Source organism: Pseudogymnoascus destructans (assembly GCF_001641265.1).
Source record: "Pseudogymnoascus destructans isolate 20631-21 unplaced genomic scaffold scaffold_2, whole genome shotgun sequence".
Taxonomy (NCBI): Eukaryota; Fungi; Ascomycota; class Leotiomycetes; order Thelebolales; family Thelebolaceae; genus Pseudogymnoascus; species Pseudogymnoascus destructans.
The window spans coordinates 1,091,338-1,116,348 of NW_020167521.1; the positions used below are offsets into that span (position 1 = coordinate 1,091,338).

At 52.9% G+C, this 25,011-nt stretch overlaps 7 protein-coding genes across 7 annotated transcripts; 3 read left to right on the forward strand and 4 right to left on the reverse strand.

The window, feature by feature from the left end:
• Positions 1-15: 15 nt before the first annotated feature.
• On the reverse strand, positions 16-5,327 carry DNA2 (Tripartite DNA replication factor). Its single transcript, XM_024464675.1, has 4 exons — positions 5,227-5,327; positions 3,559-5,175; positions 3,407-3,502; positions 16-3,360 (listed from the first exon to the last, which is right to left on the reverse strand). The coding sequence occupies exons 1-4, from the start codon at positions 5,269-5,271 to the stop codon at positions 97-99; spliced, it is 5,022 nt and encodes a 1,673-aa protein (XP_024328088.1). The 5' UTR covers positions 5,272-5,327; the 3' UTR covers positions 16-96.
• Positions 5,328-5,530: 203 nt separating this feature from the next.
• VC83_00990 (uncharacterized protein) lies at positions 5,531-7,271 on the forward strand. Its single transcript, XM_024464676.1, has 7 exons — positions 5,531-5,683; positions 5,758-5,820; positions 5,872-5,894; positions 5,949-5,959; positions 6,015-6,044; positions 6,098-6,181; positions 6,232-7,271. The coding sequence occupies exons 2-7, from the start codon at positions 5,778-5,780 to the stop codon at positions 6,953-6,955; spliced, it is 915 nt and encodes a 304-aa protein (XP_024327529.1). The 5' UTR covers positions 5,531-5,683; positions 5,758-5,777; the 3' UTR covers positions 6,956-7,271.
• Positions 7,272-9,288: 2,017 nt separating this feature from the next.
• On the reverse strand, positions 9,289-12,907 carry HIR1 (HIR complex subunit; the record flags this gene model as incomplete). Its single annotated transcript, XM_024464677.1, has 4 exons — positions 9,289-9,638; positions 9,697-12,414; positions 12,501-12,794; positions 12,871-12,907. 4 exons carry the CDS (start codon positions 12,905-12,907, stop codon positions 9,550-9,552), a joined length of 3,138 nt encoding a protein of 1,045 aa, XP_024327528.1. The 3' UTR covers positions 9,289-9,549.
• A 1,868-nt stretch (positions 12,908-14,775) lies between these two features.
• Positions 14,776-18,576, forward strand: VC83_00992 (uncharacterized protein; the record flags this gene model as incomplete). Its single annotated transcript, XM_024464678.1, has 2 exons — positions 14,776-15,594; positions 15,675-18,576. The coding sequence occupies exons 1-2, from the start codon at positions 15,059-15,061 to the stop codon at positions 18,574-18,576; spliced, it is 3,438 nt and encodes a 1,145-aa protein (XP_024327527.1). The 5' UTR covers positions 14,776-15,058.
• Positions 18,577-20,222: 1,646 nt separating this feature from the next.
• On the forward strand, positions 20,223-21,679 carry VC83_00993 (uncharacterized protein). Its single transcript, XM_024464679.1, has one exon. The coding sequence runs from the start codon at positions 20,658-20,660 to the stop codon at positions 21,543-21,545; it is 888 nt and encodes a 295-aa protein (XP_024327526.1). The 5' UTR covers positions 20,223-20,657; the 3' UTR covers positions 21,546-21,679.
• On the reverse strand, positions 21,680-22,841 carry VC83_00994 (uncharacterized protein). The gene is made up of 3 exons (XM_024464680.1): positions 22,719-22,841; positions 22,263-22,530; positions 21,680-22,052 (listed from the first exon to the last, which is right to left on the reverse strand). The coding sequence occupies exons 2-3, from the start codon at positions 22,518-22,520 to the stop codon at positions 21,990-21,992; spliced, it is 321 nt and encodes a 106-aa protein (XP_024327525.1). The 5' UTR covers positions 22,521-22,530; positions 22,719-22,841; the 3' UTR covers positions 21,680-21,989.
• An 889-nt stretch (positions 22,842-23,730) lies between these two features.
• Positions 23,731-24,954, reverse strand: VC83_00995 (uncharacterized protein; the record flags this gene model as incomplete). The annotated part of the gene is made up of 1 exon (XM_024464681.1): positions 23,731-24,954. The coding sequence occupies one exon, from the start codon at positions 24,952-24,954 to the stop codon at positions 23,731-23,733; it is 1,224 nt and encodes a 407-aa protein (XP_024327524.1).
• Between the last annotated feature and the right edge of the window lie 57 nt (positions 24,955-25,011).

Below are 25,011 nucleotides of genomic sequence, written 5' to 3' on the forward strand. Positions count from 1 at the left end.
TTCATGATCAGAGTTGTCAGGTTATATATTGTCATGCTGTATTCAAACTAATTTCTCTAATCATATCCAACGATACCCAGTGCCCCCCACCCGCTATCATTGACGCGCCTCATTCATAATATCCCTCAACACCGGCTTCCCAGAAAATAACGCCCGCTCATTAATCACCGCCTTCTTTGGCCCCTTAAGGTTCTCATTTCCAATTCCACGCCCGTCAAATTTCGGCTTCCTTGCCGCTTTCAAATCAAGTTGCTTCAACACCCCCTTTTCCGGCGTTGCCGCGGCACTGCCGCTCGCCTGCGTCGCCGCATCGTCAAAACAGTGGCTATCCAATGCGCCCCCCGGGAGGTCATATACCCAAGCTTTCCTCTCCATAAGCCTCACAAACTGTCCCACCATCTCCTCGCCACTCCCTTCCCCGCCCTTAAGCGTCGACCCGCTTCCTACGACTAGTAGCTTCGTTTTCGCACGCGTGAACGCAACGTTGATTCGCCGCCAGTCACGTAGCAGCTCTCCAATCCCACCTGCCTCATTGCTTCGTACTAAGCTTATCACCACCACCTCCTTGTCGCGGCCCTGGAAGCGATCGCAGGTGTGCATCTCCACCTCCTGATGAGAACGTAGGTTGTGTTTTAGCAGAGCGAGTTGCGATCGATAATGCGTCATGACTCCTATTTCGCTTCCTGGAACTCCGACGCTGAGTAGCGCTTGCACGAGCTGCGAGCAGATCGTGGCTTCTGTCGGATTGACGATGCGGTTACCCTTCGCCTCCTCACGGGGCCGGGGAACTAGGGTATCTGTATTAACGAAGCAGGCCTTCGTCGCTGGGTCTAGCAGGTCGCGGATCCAACACTGACCCTTCGCTGGAGCAGCGCAGATGGTCTTCCCCGCGCGCGACATCGTCGAGGGGGAGAAATGGTGCGTTTGGAGGTTAGCCATATTGGGGATGCTGATACTGCGTGCCGCGATCTCAGGTGTGCCGCATTTGAGTCGACCGGAGTAGATGAGCTCGTTGGAGAGGGCCATTACTTCCGCACACATGCGATACTGGTGCTCGAGGTTCACAACGGCGGCAGGATGGGCGTCGGAAAGCAGCTTGAAAAGGCTAACATCTAGCCCGCCTGTACGTGCTGCCTCGTTTTGCACGAGAGGAGGTAATTGGTTGTGGTCGCCGACGAGAACGAAAGTGTGAGCCATGCGGATTGGGCCAAGGCAGACCGGAAGGGTGATCTGCGATGCCTCGTCCACGATGCAGTAGTCGAAAGTGCGTTCGCTGAAGATGGCATGGTTAACTCCAAGGCAAGTTGTCGCAACTACGGGAGTATCATGCCACAGACGGCCCAATTCCTCAAATGACGTTCTGGGTTTTGCAGCCAGCTCAGCAAATTCTTGAACCTTCGTATTAATTTTCGCCGCAGCTCCAAGGCGGAGAATAGGGATCTTGTCATCACGAAGTTTGAGAAGGATGTTATCCACGGCAGTATGCGTGTAGGATGTAAGTAAAACGCTCTTCCCCTGAGATACCAATGCCTGGATGATATGAGCTATGGTAGTCGTCTTTCCTGTGCCAGGCATGCCGAGTACGAGCGCATAATTTTGCGCGCTCATGACCTTGTCAATAGCTCTTCTCTGATCAATGTTGATACTTTCCCGATCTTTCAGCACGTAGTTGGTGGCCTGTGACTTGAACTTTGGCGCTTCTAAGTCGACCACCAAGCTTCTCAACCGCCGTGACATAAAAGGCGCGTCCGCCATGAGTTGAATGATGTTATTTCGGACTGTTGCCATACCATTGCTGAACTCGTCCTTGTCAAGTCGATATCGCACTGGTGCCTCTGTTATCTTGCCTTCGGTCGATTCTGGAGGTGACCCTTCTCCTGCAACTTCCATAATACTTGCGAAGACCTGATTGTTGGCCTCATCAAAGCCGGGGCGTCGGATACGGGCGTTATGTAGGCGCCGGTCGACTGCCACAGTGATTCGGTGCTTTCGGACGTGTGTCACATACCCATTAGCAAGGGCAAAATGACCCTTCTCATCAGAGATCACTATGGGTTCGCCAATAGTGATCTGAGATTCAAGGAAAGACGCATTGATGGCTTCATCCTGCCTGATTAAGGTGTATCGGAAGCGATTGATCTTAGGGTTGTCCTGTTCTTCATACGCTGAACCCGGTTCAATAATCACATTTGAAAAGCACCTCCCTAGCTTTTCTCGTTCGGAGCTGAGCATGGTCCATAGCTCGCGTCTGAACTTCAGGCTTTCTTTCTCCTCTTTAGTCAAAAGGTCGTCCCATTTGAGAAAGAATTCTTTATGTTGTGGAGTGAGATGTTTCACAACCTCGTCGAACTTGCCCTTTATACCGCTCGTCTCTCCGTCTCCGTCGTCGGCAAGCTTATGATATATGAAGCAAGTGGTTTTGGCATAGCATCGACCGCACAGGTTCTCCTTTTTAAGCATTGGCGGCAGCTGCGCATGTCTTTCACGAACAAAGCAGGCAAGCTCGTTCCTCTGCATGATCATGTGGCGTAGCTCATGGCGAATGGCCGGAATTCGTATTGTCTCCGAAGTTTCCATATAATATAGGACGCCGTATGCGATGTCGATATCGTACCTGTCGGATAGAAGGAGATTATACAGTGCAGTCTGTGCTCGATGCGATGCATTGGCATTCTTGCCAGTCTTAACTTCGAAGGGAACTGTTAATGTCCGGCGGGTTTTCGCATCTTGCATTGTCACTTGGACAGTGGCGTCAATATTGCCCTTGAGCCCGTACATTGGCGACCACACGTGCTCTTCGACGTCCAAGAGCTTGCTAACACACATTGTAGCTGTCTCGCCGTTGCCAGCCTTGACGATTGCTTCCGGATGTCGTTTCGAAGTGACGAAAACTTCGGCCCAAGATTGTAGCTCTCCCATCTTACTTTGTAGGTGTTCCACAGCTTGAGGGATCTGTATCTTTATAGTATAGAGGTCCTCCAGATGCCTCGTTGCAGTTTTCTCAATGAGGTCATGTAGCCATGGGCTATCCCATCTGTTGGCCATCATCGCGGCTTGGAATATCTCATGGAGAATAGTCCCATAAACAAGTGGTGCACTGGAATCACTCGTAGCTTTGACACGGTCTTGCAACACCGCGCGTCTCGTGCAGCCGAACGAGTCGGCGACCACGGTGGCCGAAATCAAATGGTCTGGATGGAGGATCAACAAGTTATGCGAGTCGTCGATAACACATTGACCAGAAACAAAATTGCCGATGACGTGAACAGCGGCCTTCTCTGTGACCTGTGTTTCGATCCATCCATCTCTTAGTCGAATAGTTCGATACTCTTTGGTGTTTTCGACTTGTACTATGAGAACCTGTGACTGTTAGCTAGCTCTTAACGTGAGGCAGGGGCAATTAAACCTTTTCGATGCATTGACGCCCCCTCGAATTCTGGTAGTTATCATCGAGTATGTTTGTCACAAGATATCGCTGAATTACTCTGGGCTTTTGACTGAGCTGTAAAACATATTCTTAGTAATTTAAGCAGCAGGCTATGTATACTCAGTACGTACATTCGAAAAGCAACTAGCTGAATTCTGCAATGCCTGTGCCTGTGTAGCCGATGCCTCCGCCACAGCGAAGTCCGTGTCATCTAAATCATCACCGTATTCATCATCAGAGTCAGCTATATCCGCCACTGTCTTATTATCAGGGCCTTTCCCTTCAGCCAGTTCCTCCTGTTTCAAAGCAGGTTGATTGCCTGCGTCGGCAGAAGCTGGAAGGGTGTCATATTTCGAAAGGATTTCCTCGAAGTCTGCAGCAAACATTTCTTCGTCGGAATCTGCGAATTCATCTTCTTCTTCTGTATCCGCAGGAGGCATTATGCTGGGTTTCTTGGCCGCCGCGGGGCTATATTGAGTATTTATAGGTCGCCTATCGAGGTGCGTTCCTGTTGCAGGAGATTGTGAGGTTTGAATGCTGGTCTGATTCGATTCAAGCACCTCCAGGAACGATTCGTCAAATTGATCAGCGTCGAAGTCACCGTAATCGGACGAGGTGGAATCCGACTTTTGCGACACCACCGTATCGTCTTTTTCTTCAGGCTGCAATTGGAGTCGTGGTGCTTTGCCTTCCACAATGCCAGCATCTGCGGTCACATGGCGATCTTTCGCAGCTAAAGGCGACGCCTGATGCATCTCCTTCCTCTCGCTCCAGGCCTTACTTCGTGGGATAGGCGACGAGCTTGAGGGGCCGGAGGAAAATGCTGATTTATCCGGGCTCACTGCTGCCACTTTTATCCCATCAAGCAACTCACTAACCCGTGAAGGTTTAGACAGTGCGCTTTTCATAGGCGCCATGAAGACATCTGTAGCAGTATGATCTTCAAACACCCCAACTTTCCTCCTTTTCGGAAATTGTGTACCGCAGCTGATAGACCTTTTGAACGTTCCTTCCCTTGACGCAGAATTTTTGACATTTGCGCTTTGCGGTGACGAGCTGTTGCCCATGAGGTGTGCAAACAGAGGATTTTGAGGGCCCCTCGGGGTGCATTTGTCGGCCCCAATGGCATATCCAGACCATAAATCTAAACCCGGGCCGGCATGAGCAGCGTGGGCGCCTAGTTGTTGAAGATCACCAGCTTCTGGATTCGCTGCAAAATGTGACGATACATTTCCTGGCGACGACATTGGTGACGAACTTCGAGGCCGCTTTCTACCCCGCCTGGGTCCAACATAAGTAGTGGTATTGTTATATGCAGCGTTGATGCCATGGTCCCACATTACACGCTCGTCTGGCGTTTTTAATTGAAGTTGTGCCATTGACCCCACATCCATCATGCCGATGAGTTCGGGAAGCGCCAGTTTGCTCGAGGGAGTGGCGGGAGTTTCAATACTCGGTTTTGCGAAATCTTTTCGAGATAAAGGGCTTATACCATGCTCTGATCCTTTGAGTGGTATGTTCTCCTTGTCCTCTTCTAAAAGAAGAGGATTTTCCCCCGTTCCAGACATGTCTACGGAAGACCGGCGGTTCTTGATTTGAGAGTTGCATTGGAAGACCTTGAGTTTGCTTTTCGTGGCCGAGGATATAGGGATCGGAGGTTTCGCTCGCGCTGGTTCTGAGGGATTCACATCATATCGGTCCTGGGGCGCGTGGAATGTTTTATTTCGTTGCCATTGAGGCCGTCGTTGCTTGTTCAGTCAGCCCACACTGTCTCAATCACCCTGGAGGAATATAAGTACCTTTGTCGAATGATTCGTATCTGAGAATGACTTCTGAAGAGGCATAGTATGGTATGGAGGGGTGAGGGGTGAGGGGTGAGGGGTGAGGGGGCGAGGGGTGAGGGGTGAGGGGTGGTGGGGATGTTGGTAACAATTACACTCATGTCCCTCTACGTCGTCGTTCCTACTCTTGTGTTTGGAAGACGCGTCCCAAGTCGCGTCCACGAGAGCACGTGATATGGGGTACTGGGGTACCTCTAAACCTCTCAAGAAGCAAGAACACCACAAGCGGAGTTTTCCGGGACTCGCTCTGGCCCCTGGCGCTAAGCTCGTGGAGTGCTGCAACGTGGGGAAGAGCGATTATCGGCTAGCACCGTCGAGAATGGCGCGTGGGTGGTCGATAAGGATTTTGAGATTCTCTCGTGCCAGCCAGGGCTTCGAAAAACTTCATCTCTTCCATCTTCACCGCAACAGGTTTGTAGGTCTCACCCTTCACGGAAAGCCATCCTCATACGGAGGTGGCTATTTGAAACCATTTTCTAACCTTTGTAGCAGCTCACAAGACAGCAATCATGACTGAGAGACCATTGCCGTTCGTATACCAGTTCGCGGCTGGTATGTTACCCCGGACCCAGTATGCAATTGACTCTTGCTAACAGGACATAGGCGCCGTGGCTGGTGTGTCTGAGGTGAGGACAGGTCTGAAATTAACATGAACAATGGCTAACCCTAGTTAAATTCAGATCTTGGTTATGTGAGTCAACTCGGGAGATCCGGCGCATTTGAACTCTTCTGACTCTCACATGCAGGTACCCGTTAGATGTCGTCAAGACCAGAGTGTACGATATCTTTTGAATATACAGTCATTGTCGCGAGGCTAATATGGCGATAGACAACTGCAGACCGGCACGGGAACGGGCGCAGATTCCTACAATGGCATGTTGGATTGCTTCCGCAAGATCATCAAGAATGAAGGGTTAGTTAAACCACGCGCAGAACGCAGCTTGAGATTCTAATCAATACCAGTGTTGGACGGTTATACCGCGGAATCGAGGCACCAATCCTGATGGAGGCCCCCAAGCGCGCCACCAAATTCGCCGCCAACGACAAGTGGGGACAATTCTACCGCGACGCCTTCGGCATCCCCAAGATGACCCAATCCCTCTCCATCCTCACCGGTGCCACCGCTGGTGCCACCGAGGCCGTCGTCGTGGTTCCTTTCGAGCTTGTCAAGATTCGTCTGCAGGACAAGTCATCGGCAGGCAGATATACCGGCATGGTTGACTGTGTCGCCAAGATCGTGAAGCAGGAGGGCCCACTCGCCCTGTACAACGGCCTCGAGAGCACCATGTGGCGCCACATCCTCTGGAACGCCGGGTACTTCGGCTGTATCTTCCAGGTGCGCGAGCTGCTCCCCAAGGCCGACAACAAGAACCAGCAGATGATGTACGACATGTTGTCCGGTGCCACCGGTGGAACTTTCGGTACCATCCTCAACACCCCTATGGATGTCGTCAAGTCCAGGATCCAGAACACCACCAAGGTCGCCGGTCAGGTCCAGAAGTACAACTGGGCGTGGCCAGCGCTTGCGACAGTTTTCAAGGAGGAGGGATTCGGTGCGCTGTACAAGGGATTCACACCTAAGGTTCTGAGGTTGGGTCCTGGTGGAGGTATTCTGCTCGTCGTCTACACTGGCGTTATGGACTTCTTCCGCGCCATGCGGGATAAGAAGGAGGCGGCGGCGGCATAAATGCACATACCATTTGTCTCTGTTCCTTTTGATTATCTGTACATGTATGACTTGTATGGGCTATTGCTTTTTTGATGACATAGAAGTTATATATTGGCTGCGCTGGCAGGCATTAGAGTTGGTTGAGGCATACATATCATATCAGTTATGGGTTAGCCATGGCACAATATATCTAGAAACACTTGCACTATTCACATGGAGTCAAGATTATCAATGAGTATGTGTCTGGGTTGGGTTACATGAACGAAGTGCTCGTGCCGCTCAAAAGCCTGGCAAGGAAGGGCAAGGCAGTGCCTAAAAGGAGATTATAGTTACTGATAAGAAAGTATATAAAACCCCCGTATGCGAAAGCCTTCTTGTCAGGCGAACCGTCCAACGCAGACACTGCACAAAGCCCTTCTTCCCTTCCGAACTGTTCAACGAGGACGACGACCACACTGGCTTTTAGATCTCAATTAGCCTTACTGACTGAGTTCGAGCAGCTTTAATTAAATTTTTAAATTTTGGTCATTACATTGTCATTCGCTCAAGAGTAGTGGCGGTAACGGAGTAGCATCGGCAACAAGAACAGCATCGGCAACAAGGTAACAGTGGTGACAAGAATAGCGAATAGCAACAGTAACAAGAATAGCAGTGTTAGTAAGAACAGAAAACTTCTATACTGGTCAAGGAACTAACATATGAACGTAAAAGCAAGTGTTAAAGAACGTGTACGGTGTGAATCTTTGTCGAAACATTTCAACGAGTCCTCGCGATATATGAACGCTGCAGAGCACGTCCGGGAGTGAGGTAATATGAAGGAAGCGACGAAAACATTGCTTAAGGTGCAGTCTACAAAACATCATATGGGCAAAAAGACAAGTTCTGCCCAAAGTCTGAGGGGATGATAGTAGAGTCGTTTGGCTACAGAAGTTCGTGCATTAGCGATGGCCGCCCCTGAGCTCGGCATATTTATTGCGCGCCAGCTCAAGCCGCAGAGGAGCCCATCATGGGCACGACCACCGAGGATACTGGTGAGGGCGTTAGTTCGGCGTCGTCCCCTGTTTTGGGGCGGGTGTCAAAACCTCCCCGCTCATGACTGCCGGGCATTGGCGGTTGAATGAGTGGCGGCGGTGGTAAGAGTAGCAGCGGCAGTGAGAATACCAGTGACAGCAGGAATGGCAGTGATAGCAGGAGTGGCAGTGACAGCAAGAATAGCAAGACAGTAAGAATAACAGTGGCAGTAAGAATAACAGTGGCAGTAAGAGTATCCGCCTGCCCACTCGAGGGAGGGTTGGAGTGCAGGTCGACATCGTAGGGGAAGCTAATGAGCTGTTGAAGAAGTGGCAATCCAGATCCTTAACATGAATCGCATTGCTCGAGGGTCTCACTTCATCGATTTGAATTGTTGCCCGTGTGAGAGTTTGTTTGTCTGCCAGCTCCGAAAGTCACCGTAGCTCTTTATCTCCATGCGCACGCACGCATGGACGTCGACGGCATAATGCCGAACCAACTAACTATATGCTTGCCCTGAGATCAATAAACTAGCGTATGAACAAAGTATTAAAGAATTCGTACAGTATAAAGCGCCGTCGGAATATTCCAACTCTCCTCGCTATATCAAAGCTGCAAAGCACGTTCGGGAGTGAGGTAATAAGGACCAAGTGACGAAGACATTTCTCAAGACGCACTCAATCAGATGTATACACAATGATTATGTTTCTGCCCAGAATTTTGAGGGAAGGACAGCGAAGAGCAGCAGAGTAGTTGACTCCAGAGGTTCGTGCAGCAGCCAATTCGGCATTTCGGGTAGATGAGAGTAGCAGCGGCGACGAGAAAACTCCAGCACAGCACAAGTTATCACAGTAGGAAGAGTCGAGCGCACCGCAGCTCCCCGAGATCTTCTCCTTCTCCGAGCCCTGCAATGACAGCGTCCATCTTCGAGCCACAGTGCCGTGCTTGGCATCAAACAACTCGATGTCCCCCGTCGTGTGGTGATGGTTTTTGGTGATCCGAGGCCTTTACCTGCCCGTGGGAAGTCTGAGTAGAAGCGGTAATGCGGGTAAAAGGGGTAACGAGAGTAACAGTGGTGGCAAGAGTAGCAGCGGCAGCAAGAGCAATATGACAGTAACGACAGCAGCAACCTCCGGTAACTCCAGCCATCCCTTAAGAACGGCTTCTTTGAGCTTCTCGTATATCAGCAATGGTGACATTTGGGTAACGATCGAAATTTCAGTGCATGCCGTTTTTTACTTTAAGTCAAGCGAAGAAGTCATATTATATTATATTAGCTTCAACCACGGCACTCAGCACTCAGCGCAAAGTCAATCCAGATTTAGACCTTCTGGGCGGTACGAGTGATAATGTGACTGCAATTAAATTATCTCTCATTCCCCATAATCCCCAGCGATATACAGCCAGCTATCAATACCCCCCCCTTATCGCCCGTCCAAAAAAATACAAGTCATTCCATTTCATCCCCCCCCGGCCCGCACCAAAAAAAAAACTCATTGTGATATCGTACAACAGTCATCATCCCACCCCAAAAGAAAAAGAGCAACCTAGCAAAGCAAAACCAGGACCCGTGCAAACTCCAGTGGAAACGATAAGTAAGCTCAAGTAGACTCCATCGCGTCCTCGTCGTCTACCATGTCTAGGACGCGGGCGTACTGGACTGTGACGCGTTGGAGGTCGCGGAATTTGCCTGCGGGGATGGTTACTTTTCTGATTCAGAACGAAAGATTGAGACGGGACAAACATACCAAGAATCAACACAACACCCTTCAACAACTCCCTCCGATCCCACCCACAAATCGTATCCCCCTCCGCCATCCACCCCTTCCCCTCCCCCTCCCCCTCCCCGCCCTCAAGAATCCCCCCCAACAACCCCCTCAATAGCTCTTCCACCTTCCCCTTCGCACCCTCCGCTCCGAGACGCTTCGCATACATATACAGATACAACCTAAACTCGTCCCTCGCCCCCAGCCCCAGGGCACCCGCCACCCGATTCTCCAGATGCGCGACACTAACTGCACTTTCGAACCTCTCGAAGCCAGGGCGCGGTAACACACCCTTGACGAGGCGCTGGAGCATGTATGCGCGCCCCTTGAGCAGTACTTCCGCCGTTGTATGGCGCTCCAAGTGCGGGATTATACCAGCAGACACCAGCGTCTCGGGCGCGGAAGAGGTAGACGGCCCGCCGACGGCAGTGCTCTGCAGAGCAGACACAGAGGAATCATTACTATTCCAATACTGCGACCCCACAGCCCACCAAGCCTCACTGAGGCGCTGCCACACATACAGCGCAGGCGCATAAGCAAACCCATCTCCATTCGTGAGCGTAACCACAATATTCCCCGTCGAATTCAGATGCGCGGACGTAATCCCCGGCCCCGGCACCGTATGCGCCGACAGCGATTTCACCGCCGCATCCAGCACCGGCGCGAGCGACACAGGCGGATGCGGCGACGACAGCGTACGGATGTTCCAGACGTGACACATTCCCACCGCCGTGATGCAGAGGAGCCACCACCCGCGACATTCGAGGATGACGGGCTGGGCTTCGAGGACGAGGGCGTTGAGGAGGCGGCGGCCGGCGGGGGTCCAGACGTAGAGGGACCCGTCTTCGCAGGCGGCGGCCCAGAGGTTCTTGTTTCCTGTTACGAGGAGGACGGGGCGGGGGAGGAAGTCTTGCCAGAGAACTGCGGAGCGCTTGAGGGCTGTGATACGTGTAGGTTCATTGGCGTGTGCGCCTGTGCGCGCGTCATTGCGGGCTTCGAATATGACATCGTCCGCATTTTTCGCGGCGTCGTCAGGTGCTGCGCCATTGGAGAGGGGTTTCGTGGTAGGCAGGCCACCACGGTTGAGGGAGCGGAGGATGTGCGTGCGCACTTTCGGGACGGAGAGGCGCGTCTGCGAGACGGACATGACGGGGTCCACGACGGCGGGGCGGATGAATTCGGGGGTTACTTCCTGGCCGCGGGTGGGTGTTGCGGTGGCGGGTTCGACGCCGTCGACGCCGTTGCGCATGATCGGGATGGTGCCGTTGGTGCTGGTGCCGTTGACGCGTTTGCTACCGGTTTCGTCGTCGTCGCCGCCTTCGAGGACTACGGCTTTGCGCTTGTTGCCGAGGAGCATGGATGCGAGGCCGCCGGAGGGGAGGCCGTCGTAGGGCTTGGAGAGGTCGAGGATGGATTGGGGGGCTTCACCTATGGCGTTGCTTGAGCTTGCTGCCATGAGCTGGGATTGCGGTAGTGAAGATTGCCCGGTGCCAGAGGATGATACCAAGAGGGGAGCTACCCTCTTCTTTCCCTCCTTCGTGATCGTTACTCTCTTCTTCATTGCTTCGATCTTGGCAGCATTCGTCTCCTCTGCCGGCGGTGTAGGCGCGGCATCTTTGTCCGTCCCATTTGTTGCAGGCGTTGAAGCCCCCTTACTATCAGCAGCCTTGCTATCACCGTTTGTGACCGAAACCTCGTTCTTTTCCGGGCGCGCCTCAGTAGCTCCATCGCCCATCAGCGCACCCATCCTCCATTCAGCTCCGCGAAGTTCTCCGGCTCTACTCCGCTCCTCTAGACGAAGACCTGCGACGTCTTCAATAACGCCCACGCCCTTCCGGCCAACGCCGAAGCGTTGCAACACCTTGTCATTCTCCTCGATCCGAGCCACATAGCCCAGATCTCCGAGTTCAAAGGCAACAGCAAGGATAGTCCCATCTAAACTAGTGACGACCAGGGTCCGTCCATCCGGTGTCCAGGCAAGATCGGAAATAGATTTTTGAGCAAGGTCTTGTACAATGACCAGCGGCCTCGACGTGCTCGTATTCCAAACCGTCAACGCCTTATCCTGACCAGCACAGGCAATCACAGATGTCAAAGGCTGCGTACTGAAGCCATTGGCATCCGTATCCTCCGGCCCTTGCGCCTTGGGGCTGAACAATCTCGGAGCAAACGCACACACCTCTACCGGGCCCTCATGGCCGATGAGCGCGATATCGCTATCCCACAGACTGCGATTAATGATCGCCACAGAGCTGACAGGTCCATTGACCGAGTTCGCAGCAGCGATATGGTTCCCATCCGGACTCCACGAACAGCGACGAAAGTATGTAGTGAGAGGGCTCGATTTAAACGGATTCGCAATGGTATGCTCGAGGACGAAATTATTCACCATATCATGCGCCGTGGCGTTCGGCGCGGGGGATGTAAAGCGGAAGATTTTGATGGTGCGGTCGTCGCTCGCCGTTGCGAAGTATTTGTTCGCGGGGTCGAAGGTGATGCCCTTGACGTGACTTTGGTGCACGGAAAGGGTCTTCAGCTTCTCGAACGTATGACCGGACCACACCACGATTTTGGAATCGAGGCCAACTGACACCAGGATCGAGGAGTCGTAGGACCATGCTAGGTCTTGCACGTCGTTATCGTGTCCGATGAGACGTCTGAGGATCTTCCAATTTTCGACTGGCGGAGGTTCGTTGGTGCCTGGATGATTATTAGCCCATCTCCCTACTTCATCTCCCCATTCTCCTGTATTCCGCCCCGCCCCTCGTTTCTTGTATATAACTCACCGAAACTTGCCCCATGCGCCGGGGGCTCTTTCTCCAAGTGATAAACGCAAATAATCTTGTCGTCGGCGCCACTAGCCAGCCAGCGGCCATCGGGGCTAAACCTGACCGTATGAATTGTGCCACTATGGTAGCTCATATGGCACAGCTGCTTCGGGCCCCTGTACTCTGTATTCGCCGCATTGCGGATAGCCTCCATGCTCCAGATGCGCACATGGCCATCGCCGGCCGCCGTCGCGACACGGCTTCCATCGGGCGAGACGTGACAGGAGTAGACCTCGAAGTCCTTCTGCTCGCCTGGACCTCAGTTAGTTATATGGCTCCTTGTACTGGGGGCACCAGGGAAAGCATCGGTGGGAGGCGAGGGACGTACCGCTGTGCGTCAGCCACGCCGGTCGGATGAAATGCATGTTTGCGCGCTTAGTGTGGGACTGGCATGGTACGGCGTGGTGATGTCGTCAATCGACTCTGGTGATGGCTTGAGGTCGCGCGTCTGTGGGGGTACCGCGGAATTGTGTCCTGGCGCGATTCGTGAGGGAGACATTTAGCCGCGGTGCACGCACCCCTAGTAGCGCGAGGCTAGGTGCAAGGCTGGGATAGGCTGGGGGTCTTGATGATGTTTACTTCCGGATTGCTTGGAATGGGAACATGCACTGAAAGGCGTACAATATGTCCCCCCCAAAAAAAAGAAGGCGTGCATTGCACAGTGCTGCTCTGTGTACCTTGGAGGTGAGGTGGTTTGAAAACGAAGGCTTCGGGAAAACGGCAATGATGATAGGAGAAGTTTCTGGATATTCTACTCCATCTCACGCAATTTCGGTGTCCCACATCATGCCCATGGTGTACTGAGATATGCTTATAGGCCTACTTATAATCACTTGTAGCGAAAGGCTTATGTGCATATTCTACAGCCATGCAGTGCCGGCTTTTGTATTCCTCGGTCAGTATCCAAGCAAGCCTTTGTCCCACCAACCGCCACGTCAAAAGCGTGCGACAACGGATAGCCAACTTCCACCGCCGTCGTTGCCAACTTCGAGAGGACTTTATAAAGAACATCTGCCCTATATTTATACTAGTGCTCTTCGCTGGAGGCCACATCAACGAGTCGTGACTATCTCTGCAATAGGGAGGAGGGGCTGTGTGGGAGGGGGGGACTGGAGTCCTACATACTCGCTGTCCAGTAGCACTGGTGCGATGTGATACTGGTAGTTCTCGTAGCAGCGAGGGTCTACGAGAAGTTGTGGGAAGCACTAGAGTCGCCGCAGAAAACGAAGGGATTCCCGGCCGCAGTCGAATGGAGAAGGGGTCTCAAACGCTGTAGCACGGGTGGTCCCCATGACGGGCGTTGCTTAAATTTAGAGTCTTGCTGGTGCCAGTAAGTCTTGATTCTTCTCCTATCAGTTGGGCACCATGGAAGGACAGGGTCGACCCGGTGAGCATCTGAGACCAAGGCATCCGGCGAGCCGAAGAGCGAGTCCAAAGGGAGATGAAGTCTTTCCCAGGCGATTCATGGGAGAAGTGGAAGGTGGGGATGCCATAGGGCAGGATACATGCATCGGAGTTTGGGTGCAGATAGTTACAGATAGTGCAGATAGTGCAGATAGTGCAGATAGTGCAGATAGTGCAATAGTGCAGATAGTGCAGGATAGCACAACAGGAGAGTCGGTACGCTTTTGACGACAATGAGTGTACAAGTTTCTGCGGTTTCTACTCCACATTGAGTATATTGAGATTATGGTTTTTGGGTCAGCAATGAGCAATGTTATGTCATCCTCATCTTCCCTAAGGGATGCGCCAGGCGCGGATACAAGTCCGGCTTCACATAACTTCCCTATGCGATGCCGGACTTCTATCCGCGCCTGGCGCACGGAACATTAAGTGGCCGGTACCCGCGTTAGTTGACTCCACTACTCGTACCTCAGCTAGACAAGGTACTCGTACTGTACTCTGTACTCTGTAGGTACTTCACCAACTAGGCGGGATTCCTGCGTAACCCCGCATAGTTCTTGCGTAAATGGTCCCACTTTTAATGTACCCACGCAGGTAACGAGGTACCTGCGCTTTAGGGGCTTGCGGAATATAAAAACGCTCTAGTCGGACTACGCATACTGTGCCATAGTCAATACGGAGATACGCTTCTGTTTACGGAGTACATCTAAGACATTTTTTGATTTTGTCCACAGAGCCCACACCACGCCCCCCCCACCCCAACCCCCCCCCCAACCCCCCAACCCCCCCAACGGTCATGGATTCCCTGCCGTGATCTGCCACCCAAGACCTCTTTATGCTGGGTGACCCCTCGTGCTTTCCTCGCTGTCTGACCCAGCGCATACCTTTACGTATACAGAGCATATGAGCACTGCATTGCATGAGGATTGGCTCTTCAGCTAAAACAACTACTGCCGGATCCGTCGCCTCCCCCACACGTCATTGCCACCCTTAAGACCTCCACTACCTACCACCGACAGGCGAAGTCGAGCTCGAAGAAAGAAATATCGATGGCGTTGCAATGATCTCTTGGTTTTGACCTATACTCTCGTTGACCCCCCCAATCCCCACAGATGGGTCTCATATCATCTATCTTCGGCGGGAAGACGGCCCAGGAGATGCCGGCTGAGCCAAAACGAAAGAATGCGAAGCCGCGGACTAAGTCGAAAAAACCGAACAAATTATCGAAGCCCAGGACGAATACGTCAGCGAATAATCTGCTGGATGTGCCTGGAGGCGGGGTTTCGAGGAAGAGCTCGCTAGCGGGTGTTCATGCGAGGGGGAAGAGAAGATCGAGCAGTGTTCCTGCGAGATCTGATGTAGACCTTCCATTCACAGAAGATGTGGGAGGAGATTCTGGATTGGATCGTGGGAGGCAGCAAGAGAGGGATAAGAGGGCGTCGAGGCTGAGCAGCTTGTTTCGAAGCAAATCGAGCACGCCTGGGTCGATAGTGCTCCAGGGTAGGCCAGAGGATAAATGGATCTTAGACGACAATGGTGGAGTTGAGGCGTTGGATAATTCGGATCCGCTGCGTAGATATTCGCAGCTGGGGCTTGCAGGTTATGCTCAGGATCTGCCTACGGATAGTCAATGCTCAGTAACTGACAGGTAAGTTTATTCAAACGCTTCATTCAGCCGCACAACGGTATACAGAACATCGATATGCAGAAAGCTAACCCCTGATCCAGCACACCGGATTTGCACAGATCCCCAAGCTATATAAGATACCAACAAGCTCGACTCTCCCTTGTTGCCGAAACATCATCCGCTGTTCAAATAAATGATACCCTGCGCCGCCAGCACCTTGCCGAAACAGAAGCTATCCTGACGAGAAATGCAAGTGTCGACTCGAGAGACTCAAATGCATCTAACCGCTACTCGATGAGATCGGGCACATCTCCCGCTCGATCCGCCCGCATGAGCTCAACAGAACAAGTGCACATTCAACCAGAAAACTATACCTCCCACTCAGCTCGCCGCCGCTCCCACCTCACGCCCGGCGTTGCAACGAGAATGGGCGAGGCCAGCAAAGGGTCACGTTCTTCGCGGCTGCAGAAGCAAAATCCGAAGGCACGGAGACAACCAGCAGCTGAACCGGAATACAGCCAGACATTCACCCACCATTTCGAAAGGTCAAAAACACTGCCTAGTGAGGAGGAAATATATAGTTACTACGACCAGGCTAAGGCAAGCGAAAGCCCCGTAGAGGACCTGGAGATGTTGGCACCGCTCCAGAAACGGCGGTTTAGAGAAGACATCACAAGCACGCAGAGGATGAGCACGCCAACGGATTTGAGGCATATTGGTAGCTTTGAGCTGGGTAGCCTTAGGATCATGAATGGTGTCGCGACACCAAATGCGGCAAACACACCAAAGGCGCGAAGGGCACTACCTGCAGATAGTGAAGCAGACGATGTCTCTCTACGGACGACAGCAATGAGCCTCGCTAGCTTGGCACGGCATCCGTGGGAACAAGGGAAGACGCATGAAGTCAAACAACCCAGGGAGCCAGAAATCACAGTCAACCTTGCAGACCAACTCACCGTTGACCCGCTCTCCAGAAACCCAAGCACGGCAACAAAGCAATCAGCCTACTCAGACGTCCTGGCAATCAGCAGAGCGTCGTCGCAGCGTCTAGAAACGGCACCGCAGATACCCGGCGGTGCTAGCGAGCTTGCTGAGTTCTACCGACTGGATATTGATTTCCTTCCCAGCTTGTTCACTGCTGATTTATCAATGCCGTCGACCCCTAGATTGGAAACTTCATCTAAACGCACATCTGAGGAATACGAACTATTTGAGGACGCTAGGTCACATCTTGAAGTATTTGAGGACGCCAAGTCGGAGCTTGGAGTGCCCGATCGGCGCAGCCCTATTTCTGAACCCCCGAGAAGGCAAGACGACGAGCTGTACTTTCCTGCTGTCGAAACCATGCCGCAACGCCGTCCTGCGCAAACAATGTATACCTCGACGCACGCACGTCTTGAACCGTTGGCTGTCCCCGATAGTGGGTATAACTCTTATACTTCCCTGGCATCGGTGCAGCCATCCGGGTCACTGTCGAAACTGAGGAATGCCTCGGAGTCTCCTACTGAACTTGATGGTTATCAGGTAGCTCGACCAGCTGAATTTGAGGTGTCTTCTAAACCTAGAGTCCCCAAAACGGACTATTGGAGGACGCAGCATGCTCCGAGCGAGTTGGCTGGAGAATCTCGTGCAGAACCAATAGTGCCACCGCCGGTGGAAGCAGCTCCATCTGAGCCCCAACGAAGTCAGATGCCGCGGCCCCCGATCCCAACGACGGTTGCCCACGTGGATGCTTCATTGGAGTCCCAACCAGAAGCTGAGCTTGCCAAATCTACCAGCAAATCCGCACCTACATCTCCCAAGCACCGGTCTCCAGGCAAAGTTTTACAAAAGTCGTCTCGAGCTCGCCCAAATTCGCTAGCAGCTCAAGGCCGTGCTAATTCCGAAGACGCGATTACCCCCGTCAAGAAGAAGTGGCAGAGACACAGCACCCAGTTGAGCTCCGAAGTTCCCATCATGGTGCAAAAGGTTGACGAGCTGGAGAAGACAAAAGTCCCGCCCGTGCCAAAACGACTTTCTCTCACGTTCAAAGAGCGCGCAAGCAGGTTCTCCTCCGGATTGAAACATACAACAACAATGCCCGACACCGTCGAGCCCACGGAAGCGGAATCAAAACCCGCCGCCCCTCCAACAAAAGAGGAAGTCCAGCGCTCAATCCGCCGCCAGTCCTCTCCCGCTATGCCAGGAATCCGACTCGTAACAGCTGCCCCGTCCTACTACGCCCCCGCACCAACACCCACCCCCCCCACAAAATCACCCAGACCCCTCTCGTCCCCCCCACCAAAAAGCACCAACAAAGCCCCCCGCGCCGACCTCGAGCGCCACATGACAAACGCAAGCACCATCACCAGCTCCCTCGGGAAGAGTCCCTACAACGCTGGCGCCTCTGCCATCTCCCCAGCGCCAGCCGCACCAGCCAGGGCCCCACCTAGCGGCAACCATCCCCGCCGCGACCGCACCGGCCGCCTCATCGGCATGGACGAAGAATCCGCCTCCAACTTCGCGCGCGCCCGCAGCCAGGTACGCGCCGCCGAGCGGGCCCAAGAGGCTGAGAGGAGAGAGGTGCTGGTGACTCGCATGGCGCCGCCTGTCCCGTCGCTGATGGTGCTAGCGGCGAGGCAGAGTCCGTTGATGAAAGGTAAGCGCGAGAAAATCGGCCCTCCACCCTCGCTGATGAACGGACGGAACCGTAAGCACGGCATCCTCGGTTTCTGGAGCGAGTCCTCGTCTTCCAGCTCATCGAAAGACGGGCAACAAATCGACATTCCCAAGCGTCCCATGCCTATGGGCCCCGTCGGATCCTCTGGCGAGATCCCCGCCGTCCTGTCGGCGAAGAGCGCGGGGTTCACGACGCCGGTGGGGATAAGTTTGCCGTCTATGGCGCCGCAGTGGAGGGGGCCGAGTCCGGCGGAGCTGGCGGAGATGGCGTTGAAGGCGAGGAAGGAGGGGAGGTTGAGTGTCGAGGGGGGGAGGAGGAGTGTGAGTGCTAATGGGGTTTATTAGAAGGGGGGTAAGGTGGGGAATTGGGGGGAGAGGCCGGGGTCGGTGATGAGTGAGAGTGAGCCGAAGGGGAAGGGGAGGAGGAGGGGGTGGAGTTAGATCGAGGAAGGAGGGGGAGGTTTGAGGTGGGGGTCAAATCTCGGATTTGGAGAAACCCAGGCTGCTGCATATACAAAGGCACTACAGCACAGCACCTCTTTTTGTCATATTCGTATACCGGCGTTTTTTTGGATTTTGTTTTTCTGTATGGATTACGAATGGAAAGGATGGAAGGCAGCTGAGGCCGGACATTTGATGAGCATACGACATGATTTTTTCGCGCATACATACCAACTACAATGATAGGTAGTACGTATATAATATTTTTTTTTTTACTTGGGGGGCATACATGGGGTGGGGAAGGATGGATTGGGGGGGTAGGTAGGGGATATAGTGTAATGTATATGCGTCGAATTTCACCTGATCTTTCTCGACGGAAGTGATACTGATGCTGGCGGTTCGAAGCTCTTGACTCTAAAACACCACGAAAACCACCTAACTCCACTATTGGGTTGGGATTTGGTGGTTTGATGCAGACGTCGCTTTGCGAAGTAAATTTGGTGGGGGGAGGTGGCGGTGGTGAGCACGTACGAGCATCGTACGTGCTGGTTCACCACTGTATATAGCAGTCTATACAAACGGCGAACATTTGATCTGATTGTTTGTTGTACGGTAAAGATGTTCCGTGGGATCTACGCCTGGAACCGAGTGAATTGGGTGAGGAGCGGTTGTTGGCTGGGCGCCGTCGCTGTTTAAATACCCCGTTGCCTGTTCAATTCGTCTAGAGCATTGATCGCCCGGCTAGAGACGTTGGATGTGCTTTTCAACCTTTAGAAAGGAATTATGTTCAGTATGGGGCCGTATGACGATACGACAGGCATATAATAGCTTTTCAAGGAGTCGGCTTCTAAGGAGTCGGCTTCTAAGGAGTCGGCTTCCAAGGAGTCAGCTTCCAAGGAATATAATTCCATTAGCTTCAATTTCAGTATCAATACTCCAACTTTTGGTAGCATGACCATTCCGACCAAAATCACGCCCACCCCGCATCGTCAGCAGCAACCCCATAAGACCATGGAGGCGGCTGAGGTGGTAGAGGTAGCACTAGAGGATCACGAGAGAAAGAAAGGGGTTTTGTAGCGCCGCTCATTTTTTTTCTTTTTGCTTTCTCGCATACTTGCCGCCCCTGGCTCTGTTCCGAGAGACCCAAAGACAGTCTGATCCTGCCGCGCTCGTAACTTTTTAGTGTCGTCTTCGGGCACTCAATAGGAGCTCTCTTCTTCGGTGTTGGCGGCCCTGTACTCGCAATTAATGCTCTCTTTCTTATCCGAAAATTCCCAACCGTCCTTCCTATCCCACCGTTTAAAACTTTCAAGAGCATATGCCATAAACTCGTCGTGTTACTGGTTCCTGTTTCGGCGTAAGTACGTACGGTGGTGAGAAATGGTGGTGGTGAGAGATGACGGTGGTGAGAAGTTATATTGCTGCGCTGGCATAGGGATGGCTAGTTGCAAAAGGATCGGACATGGTCAAGAAATAGAATCAAAGAGACATATCAACTTTAACTTCAAGATCAATTCCCCTCCGACCTTTAGCCGGCACGAGCACTCCGATCCCAAGTTGCGTTCGTCCCGCATCATCCCCGCATTTTCGGTCCTGAGCAAACTTATCACAACCAACCCCACTTCCTCTATCGCAACCTCATTTTATGCAACATTACCACAACCTCGCCCTGCTGTGACATGCCCATCAAAACCTCCACACAAATACGACCAGAACTACCCACAGAGATCACACAACGTCACCTACTAACGAGATCCGAGGCCCCCTGAGAGCCATGGACCCCTCATCCCACCTTCCCCTCTGCCTCTAAGGCTCGGGCTAACCTTCTCCACAGCACGATTGCTACGTTACATCTCCCAACTACGGCACCTTGAGCCTCGCCCCTCCAGCCTTCTCAGCCTTATATCTTCAAGCCAAACCCATGTTATAAACTCTATTCCTCCCTCAGCAAAACCACCCCCAGGACCCCCCCACCAGCCCTCAAAATGTCGGCCCAAACCGGCTCCCCCCACCCACTCCTCGACCGCCTCAACAAAGACGGCTTCGTCGTGATCCCCTCCCTCCTCACCCCCGAAGCTCTCACCACCCTGCGCACCGCCACCACCTCCGTCGACGCCCAGGCCCGCGCCGGCAACTGGCCCTACATCCGCACTCTCCCCAAGCAATTCCCCCCCTGGTCCGCCGCCGACCTCGACAAAGGCATCTGGGGCGTGCAGCACCTAATGCACCCCGAACTCCCGCCCTCCGCTCTCTTCACCTCCTCGTATTTTAGTCAGCGCACTTTGGCCGTCGTGACGGAGCTCTTACAGTGCTCTACTGATGATCTGGTCATGGAGCTGTATAACCTCCTCGTGCGCCCTGATCACCCCTTTGCGCTGCGCTGGCATAGGGATGACATCGCGCCTACTGCCACGGCAGAGGAGGAGACGGAGCGCTTGGCCAAACCGGCGTGGCACGCGCAGTGGAACCTGGCGCTTTATGACGACGCATCGCTGATCGTGGTTCCGGGAACGCACGCCAGGCCGCGGACAGACGCAGAGAGGAGCGCAGATGAGTACGAGGATAACATGCCCGGGCAGCTGGTAGTGCAGTTGAAGGCAGGTGACGCGGTGTTTTATAATAATAATATCCTACATCGCGGTGTGTATGATGCGGGGAAGGCGAGGGCAACGCTGCATGGGAGTATGGGACATGTGAAGGGGGGGAGGGATAGGGCGAGGAATGTGCTGCAGCATGGGTGTGGGGAGTGGGTTGATCAGGTTGATTTTGGGGCTATGGAGGGGAAGGATAGGGAGGTGGCGGAGGGGATGAGGAAGAGGCTTGTGGAGTTGGGGAGGGTGAGTGGGGATATTGGGTATTCGCAGGTTGATTAGAGTAGGGGTGGATGCATACCAATTGGTGGTGGTAAGGTGTTACAGTATAGTAAGTAGCGCGATGAGCAGCAGGCCTCATGGGACGTATTAGACAGGTATAATTAAACCAAATCTAGCAAATCGCAATAAACGTTACTATAACCCGATTGCTCGAACGCTCCTCCCCATAAAAAACCCTGATAAGTCGCTCCCTCAGCCCAAACCTTAATAGAAAACATCGAAAGAGGAGCACATGAAAAGCGAGATATAGGCCCATAACCCGGCTCCGAAAAAGCACAAAAAGGAAAATATAAAAAGGACAGAGAGAGAGCCAGATATAGACAAGTCATTTAGACGGAAGATGAAGTGGGATAACCCATTCCAACCCTTATATAACCTCGGTCCGCCTTCCGTTTTCTTGTATGTGATGGCGGTGCGGTGTCCATGAGGCGGGTAGAGACGCGTCTACTTCTTCGCGACGACGGTCTTGGGTGCCGCTGGGGCCTTTTCCTTCTTGGCTGGTGCAGCCTGTGGGGTGGGTGTGTTAGTGTGGGTAGAGGGAGGTATATGGTAAGTATGATCGATCCAGCACCCTTCTCACACGCCATCATCGATCACAAAGAAACCCTTCGTCTCCTCCCAATTCCCAATGATACGCAAACACATAAATAGATACAAAACTAAAGGAAACCCCGCATATGAAAACAGAAATAATAAAAAAATCACCACCCAACTAACCTTCTTCTCCACAACCTTCTTCACCTTCTCCACCTTCGCCTTAACAGCTGCAGCTGCCCCTGCCTTCGGCGCCGCCGCCGACTTCTTCACACCCACCGGTTTGCTCCCCGCGGCAGCAGCCTTCTTAGGCGCGCGCTTCGCAGTCGTATTGGCTTTCGGCTTGGGCGCAGCGCGCTTGCGCGGCGCGACGGGCGAGGGAGGGGCCTCGAAGATGCGCGGGCGCGAGTTGCCGGTCGCGGCGCGGGTTTCGCGGGCCATTTTTGGAGATCTGGGTGGGTGTGTTAGTTTCGGTTGCTCTGGGGTGTGGAAGAGAGGAGGAGGTGGGGTTGGGGGAGCTGTTGTGGAAGGTGTTGTGGAAGGTGTTGTGGAAGGTGTTGTGGTGGGTGTTGGAGGCAGGGCGCAGCGGTGATAACGCCAGCGCGTAGATCGGCGCCCCCAGCGGGGAGGGGGACTCACGGGATTGATGGGACTGGGGACGTGGAGATTTTGCGGTGAGGATCGCGCAGATGAGGCGACTGTGATGAGCGGGTTTGGGGATGTGGAAGGTGTTGCGGGACGGTGTTGTTGTGAGGTTTCTGGGAGGGAGGGTGGGCAAACGGAGGGTGGGTGTTTTGGGGGATTTGTTGTTGTCGCTTGCGATGTGGTCGGTGCTTTTTGGGTCGGGCTGGGGGCGGCCAAGGGGGTTGCGGACTGGGGGACCAGAGTTGGTGTAGGCTGTGGGTTAATGGGTTTGGAGTATTGGGAATTATTTTATTTAAGAAGATTGGGATTTTGTTATTTGATTATTTGTTGTTCGAGAGAGGACTGGAAAGATCTAGCCTTGAATTCATACTGGGCGATGAGTCTTGTCTCGGGAAGACGTGGGATGTGTTTCGAGGAGCCCTAGATGACGAAGTCACTCGAAGCGCATTGTCGACTGACTTACAGAACGTACACAGACCTTGCTAGTTGAATCCCAAGGGACCTCCTGAATATCAATTCTGATGTGAGTTGCGAGTTCGTCATACGAAACATCCATGGTCAAAAACCACGCAAACCCTGATACTCTAGGCCGAAAAGCCTCCGCCAGTGCTATAATTACCCCGTCCCGCCCTGTTGAATTATATGTATTAGTATTTTTTTTTTTAAAAAAAATACAGCCTATAGTGATTAATGTTCTTTACTTTCATGCATAGTTGTTCTATGCTTTCATTTTAGGTGCTTCTGGCAGTCCATGTGAAGCCGTTGCGTTGGGCCACACTAGCATTTATGATATCTTCAGTCTCTCACATGTTATAATACGATCACGAGAGTTGACAAGCCCAGACAAGAAGCTTTAGCAATGAGTTCTGTAATTCATGAAGAGCCATTGAACGTGAATATTTGAACATTTGAATATCCAGGACTCCGAGACTATGCGAATATTATCTACAGTCATTTATCCTCCCCATCCTCCGCGTGCCAACTCCAGGGACTAAACACCAACCCCTTACTTCTTAGCATCATTCGCTGCCTTACTCGCAAGATCCTCAACCTCATCAGCCTTCTTCGACAGGATCTCTGCAATCTCCTTATACGCCTCCTTGGCAATCTTGTCCGCCTCTCCACCATGCTTCTTCACCGCCTCATGTAGCTTGTGCAACTTCGGCACGATCTCTTGACCGCCAGGAATCAAGTTGATATACTCCTGAATGTTCTTCCCCACGCCCGGGCTATTCACCTTCTCACCAGCCTTCTTCGCATACTCCTTCAGATCGCTAACATCGCCGTTCTTGATCTTCTCAAACAGCTCCGAGAAGTTCGCCTGCTTAAGCGCATCCGAGTTCTCCTCAATGACCTTCTTGATCTCGGGGTTCTTATCAAGGTAAGGCTGTGCCTTCTCAAGGCCCTTCTTCCACGCCTGGTCGCCCATTCCCTTGAGCTTCTCAATGTTCTCCTCAACAACCTTGCGGATCTTGTCCGCCGCGTCTGTGCCGCTACTATTCTTGAGAATATCCTTAATCTGATCGTATGTCTTGTTCACCTGCTCCTTAGCTTCCGGTCCGTAAGAGTCGGCCATTTGCTTTAGCTGATCGATGCTGCCGCCAACCTTCTCCTTGAGGTGAGGGTGGTTATCCAAGATCTCGCCCGATGCTTCGCTGGCAAGCTCAGTCACCTTGCTGAGGTGCTTCTGGAGGATTTCCCAGGTCTTGTGCGCGGTCTCGATGGTCAACCCGCCCTTGGTTGCTTCCCTCATATCGGAGTAAGCATCGCGGATAATCTCGTCGACCTTGCCGCGGTGCTTCTGCTCAATTTTATCGAGATCGTTGAAAGCCGCGTCAACGTAGGACTTGGCCCCGGGGATAAACGCGGCGTATGAGGTAACGGTGCTACGGAACCATTTTAATAACTCGTTCGGCTCAGGAGCCGAGTCTTTCATGGAGGATGTGATGTTTCGGAACTGCCTCTTGGTTGCTGCGGCGCCATCGACAATGGTCTTTGCGCCACTGTAATGGTAGTATCCGTATCCGAGAGAAAAGACAAGGGCGCCGCCTGCGATTCCGGCAACGACTCCACTGCCAGCACCACCCCCGACGTTCGATGCCACTTGCGAGGATTGTTGTGGCGTCAAAGTCGATTGTAGTCTGATTTGGCGGGCATTGGAGCAAATTGGGGCCCTTGCTGGTGCTTTCAGCACACGTGCCGACCTAATGGCAGTTCTTGAAGCCATCATGATTGTAAGATGTGATAAAATGCGGGAAGTATGATATTATGCGGTGAGAATATCGGA

Coding starts and splice junctions, on each gene's coding strand:
- VC83_00994 (XM_024464680.1), bottom strand. CDS start 22,520: ATGGCCCGCGAAACCCGCGCCGCGACCGGCAACTCGCGCCCGCGCATC. Junction 22,053..22,262: donor AGAAGGTTGTGGAGAAGAAG/GTTAGTTGGGTG, acceptor CCCACCCCACAG/GCTGCACCAGCCAAGAAGGA.
- DNA2 (XM_024464675.1), bottom strand. CDS start 5,271: ATGCCTCTTCAGAAGTCATTCTCAGATACGAATCATTCGACAAAG. Junction 5,176..5,226: donor ATACGAATCATTCGACAAAG/GTACTTATATTC, acceptor TGACTGAACAAG/CAACGACGGCCTCAATGGCA. Junction 3,503..3,558: donor CAGCTAGTTGCTTTTCGAAT/GTACGTACTGAG, acceptor TATGTTTTACAG/CTCAGTCAAAAGCCCAGAGT.
- VC83_00990 (XM_024464676.1), top strand. CDS start 5,778: ATGACTGAGAGACCATTGCCGTTCGTATACCAGTTCGCGGCTG. Junction 6,045..6,097: donor GATGTCGTCAAGACCAGAGT/GTACGATATCTT, acceptor ATATGGCGATAG/ACAACTGCAGACCGGCACGG. Junction 6,182..6,231: donor AAGATCATCAAGAATGAAGG/GTTAGTTAAACC, acceptor AATCAATACCAG/TGTTGGACGGTTATACCGCG.
- VC83_00993 (XM_024464679.1), top strand. CDS start 20,658: ATGTCGGCCCAAACCGGCTCCCCCCACCCACTCCTCGACCGCCTCAAC.